We start from the raw sequence: 9,566 nt of genomic DNA, 5'->3' as shown, positions 1-9,566 counted from the left end.
GAGCAGAAAAGTAGAAAACCCATTAAGAATCACCATATACTGTTTCCTGAGGGTATGTATATAGTATATCTATGTAGGCTGTGTATCTAGACACAGGATGCTTGAGGAGGGAAGGCTTAGGCAAAGGAAACCTTTCTCAATCCTGTCTAAAGTACCATGAATTACCTGAATATCATAAGCTTTGAGTTTCTGAATAAGGCATTTTACCTGGACCTGAACGGACCTAAGGATCTGCTTCCTTCTTTGGCCTCTGAGACCAGTTATTCTCATCAGGACCCCTTCCTGTCAGAATTGTAAGGGCATAGATTTAGAGCTGATAGGGGCTTCACAGGTCATTTAATCCAACAATCCCCTCATTTTAGGGTTGAGAAAACAGGAGACCCAGAGAGGCTAATTGACTGGCCCATGTATGATTGAAAATGCAGCGCTTACCATTGCACCAGGCGCTCACCATCCTGGAAGAGTCTAAGAAAATTCACAACTGAAAGTTGCCAGATTTTAGTTGAGAGAATCCATGCCATTCATTCTGAACATGGTGTGGATTGTTTTTCTACCCAGATGATGTAACTCCTTTATGATAGGGACTTTCATTTTTGTCTTTGAGTAACATTAATACTATAGGGGCAGCTAGGTGGTGCAGTGAATAGAGCACCGGCCAGGGATTCAGGAGGACCTGAGTTCAAATCTGGCCTCAGACACATAACACTAGCTGTGTGACCCTGGGCAAGTCACTTAACCCCATTGCCTAACCAAAAACAAAACAAAACATTAATACTATGCTGGGGCAGCTAGTTGGCACAGTATATAAAGCATACAGGGCCTAGAGTCAGGAAGACGAGTTTAAATCCAGCCTCAGACACTGGTTGTGTGACCCTGTTTGCCTCAGTTTCCTCATCTGTAAAATGAACTGGAGAAGGAAATAGCAAACCACTCCAATATTTTTGCCAAGAAAACCTCATATGAATCATGAAGCAGATGCTGAACGATACAGCAGGTACTTAATCAAGAATTTTATTGACAGCTTTTGTTTTTACATCACCTTCATTTCCAGATATATCCTTTCCCCTCCCCAAGGCATCAAATATCCAAACAAAGAATAAACAGAGAAAGAGGCACAAAAAGCAGTTCAGCAAAACTAAGCAATACTTCAGGACTGACAGTTTATTCAACGGCCTACACTCAGTCTCACCTCTTCTTTCAGTTTATGGTGCCTTTAAACATGGAATTTCCCTGCTTCTCTATCTTAGATAAGATAGAGAAGTAACCTAGGCTGGTCTGGACTTGCTCCTGTAACTTGGAGGCCTACCACATGGGTAGAAGTATCCTATTTCATTGGCTTCTTACATCTGAAACTGGGGAAATTGAGCCAGTCTTTTTTCCTCCCCTATCTTTATGTTGTGCTTTTTTCTGCATCGTGAAGGCGTAGATCACAGTTTACCCATAGCATGGGTACCATGAACTGAAGTGATGAAAGGAGAACTTCCTTTCCCTGCACCCTCTTTTAACTTGGCTCCAGAAATGGCACTGGAAGTACTTGTTTCTGTTCTGTTGTTTGTCCTCAGTTTCAGGCGCTGGAGGCAATCTCCACTGATTGCAGGCTGAGCAGCAGCCAGCTGGACCAGCATGGGATTCCTGAGAAGCCAGGGTGGCTGGCTTCCCCCCAGGAAGGTACTGTTCTTGGGGGGTAGGGGCCCTCTGCTCTATAGGAACTGAGCTAAGCTGTGAACCAAATCTTCCCCTCCCCAGAGACTGAGATGGTATAAGGAGGCCCACAAGCTGGGGGAGTAAATTTGTGATCATACTTTCTGAAGTAAATACTTCTTTGTCAAAGCTAATTTGACAATTGGGTTAAATAGAACTGGAGTACGAGGGAGCCCCTCTACACTTAAGAGAACACCATGGATGGAAGCTGGAACCAATGGCAGAGGACCTAGACCCCAAATCCCTGGGAGTACCAGAGAACCCTGGGGGAAGCGTGAACCCTCACCTACCTGGACTTCAGGCAGTGGGAGCCAGGGTAGTCAGCGTTGTATCTATATTTACTGCAACATTATCTGAAATGATTGCTACCCATGCTTTTTTTTTTTTAATAGTTCAGCTGAAGCATAATAGATTTTTGCTCCATCTTTCATTTTAACTATAAATCTTTGTGCTTCTTTTAAACATGTGGGCCATATCCCACAGAATCTGAATATATTGTGGTCTTCTGTTTTCCAATCCATTCTTGTATCTCTCACTTTATGAACAATTTCTTCACATTCGCAGTTAGGATTATTGTGAATCTTTATCCTGTTCTCTTTTTCTTCTCTTTACTTCCACTCACTTCTTTATAAACAAGAAATTGCCTTCCCTCCTACTCACATGCTTCAGAATGAAGCTGGAGAAAATCATAACCCTACTGACTGGGTCCATTACAAATTTGTTACATAACCTCAACTAGGCCCTCATTGCTGCTAAACAATCCTACACTTCTACACTCTTTCTAATTAACTTACTACCTACTCACCGTAACAGCTCTTCAAAATTTTTTAACCCGCCACAAACTTCCAATGGCAACCCCTTCCCCGACCCCTTGCAGCCGATAACCTTGCCTCAATATTACATTGAAAAAATTTAGGCCATTTGCCAGGAGCTCCTCTTCTCCCCTCCCCCCTTCATCTTACATCACTTACGTATCTTCCCACACTATACCATTACCCTGTCTCTCATGAAGAGGTGGCCCTTCTTATCAAGGCACTCTTCTATATACATTAGTGCCTCATCCCCACTCACTCTCGTCTACAAACATGCCTCTGTCTCCTCTACCCCCCCAAAAAAACCTTCATTTGATTGACTTAGCCATCCCCCTTAACTATCGTCCCATGTCTCTTTTGTGGATAAATTCCTTGAGAAGGTGACCTGTAATTGGTTCTTCCACTCCTTTTCTCTTACACTCTTCTTAAAATCTGTAGTCTGGCTTCTGACCTCACTATTTAACCGGAACTTACCTCCCCAAAATTATCAGATCTCTTAATGACCAAATTTTTTTAAAAATAACATTCAATTCTGTTTTTAAAAAAGCAAGAAATATGGAATGGAGATCAGTGCTTTCATATGCAATCCTCTTTTGTTCTGCTGTGTACATACTAATGCTCTGTGTGTGTGTGGGGGGGGGTTAATGACCAAATCTTAGAGCCTTTTTCTCAATCCTCATCCTTCTTGACCTTTTTGCAACCTTTGACACCATCTTCTTTCTAGCTTTTCATGTCACTGCCCTCTCCTGGTCCTCTTCCTAGCTGTCTGACAGCTCTTTCTCATTCTTACTCATTTTATCTTCCTCTAGGTCACACTCGCTCACTGTGAGTATCTCCCACAGTATGTCCTGGGCCTGCTATATACTTTCTTTCCTATGGATTCAGTTATCATCTCTGTGCAAATGATTCTTGGACCCACATTTCTAACTGCTTATTGGACATCTTAAACTTGACATTTTAAACTCAACATTCCAAAACTCAAATCAGGTTCAATAAGGAACCTAATCTCCTTAGTACTAATGAGGATACCACCATCTTCCCTGTCACCCTGAATTACAACCTCAATATCATTGTAATCTCACTCTCACCCCCCACCCCTGCCAATATCTAATCTGTTGCCAAGTCCTGTCCATACTACCTTTATGATATCTCTGGTATATGCTAACACTACCACCGCCTTAGTACAATTGGCCCTCATTACTTCACACCAGGACTACTCTAATATTGCCTCCTGGTTTAGTTTCCCTACCTCAAGTCTCTCCCCACTCCAGTCTGTCTTCCACTCTGCTGTCAGTGACCATGCCAATAAACTTCCAGCAGGGAAAATCGTATTTGACTTGTAAGCTCCTTCATAACCTGCTCTACTATATGCCACATTCTCTGTCTAATATGATTATCTTCTATTTATTATAAATATGTACACATGTATATCTATCTGTATCTTGTTTGTATGGTGTCTCCTCCATTAGATTATAAATTCTTTGAGAGCAGGAACTGCATTATTTGGGGTAGTTTTTTACCTTTCTTTGTACCCCTATTCCTTAGCACAGTTCTTGGCACACTGTAGTCTTTGCTTAAAAAATGCTTTTAGACTTATGGACAAACTTGGTCATTATGATCACACGGTATTCAGTTTCCATTTTAATTAATATTGGATTGGCTACCATCATCTGACTGCTGAGACTATCTCTTCTGCCACCACCTAAGAACTGACTGTGGGGAAGGGAGTGTGAATAATTCTCCAATTGAAGAATATAGCTCTTCTCAACTGCTCCCATGGCTTCTCTTCAATAGCCTTGCCCAATAAGTTTGAGTGGGACAAAACTACTTTAGTACTGATATGTGTAAGGATTTACCATTATCCAAACCATGAACAACTTAGGGGCTCACAGTACAATGGGAACCCTTTTTGTTTCCTTCTATGGATCTCCTCAAGACAAAAGGATCTTTTTTTTTCCAGTTCACCAAGTAGGGCAATTTCTAGCTCAATCTTTCTCACCTAACAAGCTGAGAAGTTTATTGTCATCTTTGTCTTACATCCCTTATATCCTATTTCATACACATTCTAAATTAGTGTGATACATCATCATAGGATACTGGCATACTTGCAACTCGAGCCATGCAAATAATCTGTCCACACAACCACACATATCACCCCCCCCATATGTCTCTAGATATGTTTCAATACATGCCTGTTTCCTATTTGTGTATTCTGTATCCCATTGATCATACAATGATCAGGGTACAATGAGAGGGTATGCCCCAAGTGTGCATTGCAGATGTTTTCTGGTAGTCTTTTGCTTTGGACTCGTTACTAAAAACAAATATGTCAATGAGTACCATACCAGATCTGAGTTAGACCTTAGTGCTATATTGAATTGAAATTAACTTACGAATGTCTTGGCTCACTAGGTAGACTGGCTTTTTCTTTGGAGCATTAAGGACTAGTCTTATAAATTGGTTTTGTATTCCCTATAGCACCTAGCATGGTACATTGAACATTGGAGACATTTAATTAGATATGATTTTACACTTTTTGATTTGATACAACACACTGAGTACTCTTAGACTGAAACCTATGGAGCTGACTCCCATCAGCTTTTTCCTTTGCATTTAGGTGCTAGACTGAGAGACTGGGGTGGGGGGGGGATTGGGGAGGGAAAGCTGAGGAGGAAAGGATGACTTGTCCTCTACCTTCTTCATCCTCTGCTTTGCAGCTTCAGCTTTGCCTGGTTGTCTAGGCCCTTTGTCCTCCCCTCCTCCTCTCCTATAAAGTTTAGATTCCTGAGATTAGAAGCTGAGAAGAGATGATAGAGAGGATATGGGACTTGGGCCCTGAACAGGCCCTCCATCCTCCCACCACGTTCAAGCCCTTCAGTTCAGAAAACCAACATCAAAATTTGTTTCACAGCTCTAATTTTGTCAAGCTTTTCCCAAAGAGCTCCGGCTAGAACTACTTCGGTCTGGTGCGTGGTACAGGTTCTCTGGGGGAGGCCTCAACTCCTCATGCTAGGAAACTGGGCAGGAAGTCAAGATGGGGGTTTATGCTTCATCAGCATAAGGTCACCTCAAGATCATGATTTTAGCTCACATTCCATCCTGTATAAATAGAAGTTATTTTGTGATAATTACTACATGGATTATAGTTAAGCCTCACAATCTCCAGGGGATGGAGGTGGACTAGAGGTAGGAGATTCTGGGGGAAGGAGGGTGGTACAATTTTCAAACCTGGTCTCCAGTTAAACACACAAATATTTTATTCCAATTCTGACTTCAAAAGCAGGATGTTTCTTGGTCCCAAAAAGAGATGAGAAACTAGGTAAGTCACTGAGATAAGACCCAGGGAAGGGGCTTGTTGAGCTGCAGAGTGTGGAATTCTAAGGAAGGAAGGGGAAACCATCTCTTGGACAATGGAAAATTAGGCCTCAGACTTCCCTAATGGGAAATAGGAAAAAGTATAGTGGCGGTGGGGGTGGAGATGGGGGTGGAGATGGGGGTGGAGGAGGTCTCAACTCAAACATCCCAAACAGGGAAGGAAAAGGATTTAATCATCTAGGAGCAATATGCAGAAGTTGCAGAAAGACAAATTTTAGCTTCTTTTAAGGAAAAAATTCCTAATAATCCGAGAGTCTAGGACTTTTTTTTTTTTTTAGTCTAGGATTTTTGGGTGAAGATGAGTGAATAAAGTACTGGACTTGTAGCCAAGAAGGCTTCGTTCAAATGACAGGTCTGACACTAGCTATGTAACCCTGGACAAGTCATTTAATCCCTTTGAGCCATAGTTTCTTCATCTGTAAAATGAGGGAGATGGAATTCGATGCTGTGATAGTTCCACCTCCTCATATAGTAGAGGAAGAAACAGAAGCCTAGTCATACAAATGGTAAATGGCGGAGATGGAGTTTGACCCTAGTGACCTAGCTCCAAGCCCCAGAGTAGCACAAAATCAAAATTACAAGATAATTGTTGATTTAAAGCTGCAAGAGGGTCCTAGAAACTTACCCATGAAAAAACCTCAATCCTAAGGAAGTTAACTTGTCCACTGTTACTTACACAAATAGTATAGGGAGGACTGGAATCATCCTAGTATGACCACAGATTTGGAGCTATAACATTTAAGTCCACCCAAATGGCACACCCAGGTCTGCCATAGACTCAGTAATTCACTAATTCAACCCAGGTCTCCTTTGACTCCAAATTCAGTACCCAGTTGACTGTATCAAGCTGGAAAAGAATCCTTTGACTTGTAGAAGGCATTCTTTTCTTTCAGCTGTGGGAGAGACTGGATGACCTTGCAAATGTTTGCTGCAACTCTGGGATTCTGGGCGTTCCTGTGCCCGAGGAATCCAGGCCTGCGGCCCAGATCTGCATAGTCCCACCCTCACACAACCCTACCCCACGTAGCGTTCCCAGGAAAAGAGCTGGTGGGGGGCATTAATTAGGTTATTCAAGCAATCGCAGGCTCGAGGTCTCAGGTTCCAGGAACAAGGAAGGGGCGTGTATGTTTGGAGTGCTGGGAAGGGACAGGCACCTGGTCCCATTGTTTCCCTAATCTCACAACTGGCCCTCGGAGATTAATTGATAAAAATTAGATATTATTCCCACTCCGGGGGAGAGGACTGGGGGAGGGGGCACTGATGTCCAGCCCTTCTGAACCAAATGGAGAACAGACTTCCCAACCCGGGGCTGCGTCCTTTCCTCTTATTTTTCTCAGCCTTTTTTTAATCTCAGTGGTAGCCTTTTTAAGAAAGGTCCTGGGCCGGGCCGTGAGTGGCTAGCCCAGGGGGCCTGCCGTATACGTCACAAAAGCAGAGACCCCGTTCATCTCTCCCATTGGTCGCTGGGCAAGATATTTGACCCCACCGCCGCCTCCATCTTTTAGGCAGTTTAGTTTAGCCGGCAGAACAGGGAGGGGGAACTCCCCAAGGAGGCTCCGGCGCCCATTGGGTGGCGCGGCCGGGGGCGGGGCCAGACCTTAAAGGGCCCCGGAACCAAAGAAGAACGAAGAACCAGGTAAGGAAAGAACGGAGGTAGCACGGAGGATGAGAGAACTTGTGCCCACTCCCCCCATGCCCCGCCCCGCCTTCCTGACCAAGGACGCTGGCGGGGGAAGGGGCGGGAAATGCATCACTCCTCCTCACACCTTTTCCTTTCTCTCGCCGCCCCCTTACAGACCCGTCTATGGAGCCCAAACGAAATCATCCGCTGTTCGGGGGAGCCTTCTCCATCACCCTTCCCCCAGGGGCTCTGGACGTGAGGTCAGGGGTCACTGCTGGGTAGGGTCACGGGACGGGAGCCTGGGGCGGGATACGGCGCTCAGACTCTGCCTCTGCCCCGCAGTGATTTCCGGCCGGTACCGGACAACCAAGAAGTTTTCTGCCACCGCGGGACGGAGCAGAGTCTCATCGTGGAGCTCCTGGAGCTGCAGGCACACGTGCAAGGAGAAGCGGCCGCGCGGTGAGCACCTCCGCCAAGGGCGGGGGCGGGGGCATCTTCTAGCCAATGGGAAGGAGATACGAGTCCCAGTTGGAGGAGGAGGCGTGGCCAAAGGGCATCCTCTGTAGAGAGGGTGTGTCTGAAGCTGCTTCGCCCCCCCCTTCTTCTCGCCCTCCCCATCTAGGTACCACTTCGAGGCTCTGGGAGGGGTGCAAGGGTCAGGGGGCGAGCAAGTAGATGCTGTGCAGCCCCTCTCCTCCCACACTTTGTCCCTTCGGGGCTGCCGGGATGCCTGGGTCCTCTGCGGTCGGCAGCGTATGGCCAAGGAGAACGAGGCGGTGAGGGCCTTGGGGCTTTGGGTGGTGAGAGTAGCCTGCGGGAGGAGAGAGATGTCGAAATACTGGGCGGAGAGAACGGTGCGGCAAGCCGGGGGCTGGAGGTGGTGGTGGAAGGAATAGCCGGAGTGGAGTTCAGAGAACAGGGCTTCCAAGTCCTGGACAACCGACTAGCTGGGCGAAGCCAGGGAAGCTGCAGTTTCCCCGTGTAAAAGGAGCGACGATCTTCGGGGTTCCCGGCAGCTCTGTCTTTGTGTGGTTGCACAATAATCTAAGCTGATTCTGCTGCCCTCAGAATGAAAAGGATGTGATCTTACACCTGGCCCTGTTCCGATTGCCCCAATATGGGACCGACCTCCTGCTGACCTTCAACGAGCCTATGTAAATGCAGTGGGGGTGGAGTGTTTGGGCGGGATGATTGGGTCCCTGAAGGGAGGGGTTGGGAAGCTTGGGAGAACTGGGAGAATTTATGCTGGAGGAGCTGAAAGGAGGTGGAGTGTGGCAGACAAAAATGCCTGTTTCATGTGGAGGAAAAAATCGGAGCCCTGTATAATCATTTTACTCTCTTCCCCAGCTCTGGGAGTAGGCCAGCCCATGGACATGAAGCCCAGTGCCTCCCACCCTGGACCCTGGTTGACTTTGAAAGGCTAGTGACTTCCCTGACTCTTCTTGACCCCAGCATCTTTGGCCCCCGGGAAAGATCCTGAACTGCCCTCTGCTGCTGGTGTCTGAATGTCTGGATTCCCCAATAGAAGCAAGGGGTTGATGGTTGGGGTTTCCCCCATATCTCTGCTCCACATACAGACATAAGGCACCACCTTTGCAGAAATAAACTTGCTTTATACCAATACAATCTCGGTGGCTTTGGTGGGAGAGGGAAAAAGCATTTATACAATTTGAATCTAGAGGCAGAGATGAAGAACAGTCCCTCCAATTCCCTTTGGTTTGGGGGAATGAGGTTTAAAGCTGTGCATGGGAACTGGAAGCTGGCAGTCTGGGCAAAAAGAAAATATCCCTTTGATTCAACCCTGAGAGTAAGGGTGAGAGGTTTTCAGCTGTGTATGATTGCAGCAGTGATGGTTGGATGGGAGTGAGTGCCCCACATAGTGATTCAACCCTGAGAAAAAGGGTGTGGGGGGTCGCGGTGAGTGATTATGAGTTACTAAGACCTAAAGGAAGGGTCCAGGAAATTTTAGATCAAGGGGGAGAACAGTCCTTCCCAAATGGAGTGTGTTGAGGGAAAATTTGGAGTTGGGGTGGGGTCACTGATTGTGTTTCTGGTAA

General features: G+C 46.0%; 1 protein-coding gene across 1 annotated transcript; it reads left to right on the top strand.

Annotated features, from left to right (window-relative positions):
* Positions 1-6,129: 6,129 nt before the first annotated feature.
* LOC114034220 (ran guanine nucleotide release factor-like) lies at positions 6,130-9,130 on the top strand. The gene is made up of 6 exons (XM_027849823.1): positions 6,130-7,524; positions 7,685-7,769; positions 7,852-7,968; positions 8,132-8,285; positions 8,578-8,663; positions 8,857-9,130. The coding sequence occupies exons 2-6, from the start codon at positions 7,693-7,695 to the stop codon at positions 8,987-8,989; spliced, it is 567 nt and encodes a 188-aa protein (XP_027705624.1). The 5' UTR covers positions 6,130-7,524; positions 7,685-7,692; the 3' UTR covers positions 8,990-9,130.
* The last annotated feature ends 436 nt before the right edge of the window (positions 9,131-9,566 follow it).

The sequence above is a fragment of the Vombatus ursinus genome, unplaced genomic scaffold (genome assembly GCF_900497805.2).
Source record: "Vombatus ursinus unplaced genomic scaffold, bare-nosed wombat genome assembly UNPS02008612.1, whole genome shotgun sequence".
Taxonomy (NCBI): domain Eukaryota; kingdom Metazoa; phylum Chordata; class Mammalia; order Diprotodontia; family Vombatidae; genus Vombatus; species Vombatus ursinus.
The sequence above is the reverse complement of the archived record's forward strand: the minus strand, read 5'-3'. Positions and strand labels throughout refer to the sequence as shown.

Coding starts and splice junctions, on each gene's coding strand:
- LOC114034220 (XM_027849823.1), top strand. CDS start 7,693: ATGGAGCCCAAACGAAATCATCCGCTGTTCGGGGGAGCCTTCTCCATC. Junction 7,770..7,851: donor CCAGGGGCTCTGGACGTGAG/GTCAGGGGTCAC, acceptor TCTGCCCCGCAG/TGATTTCCGGCCGGTACCGG. Junction 7,969..8,131: donor CAAGGAGAAGCGGCCGCGCG/GTGAGCACCTCC, acceptor CTCCCCATCTAG/GTACCACTTCGAGGCTCTGG.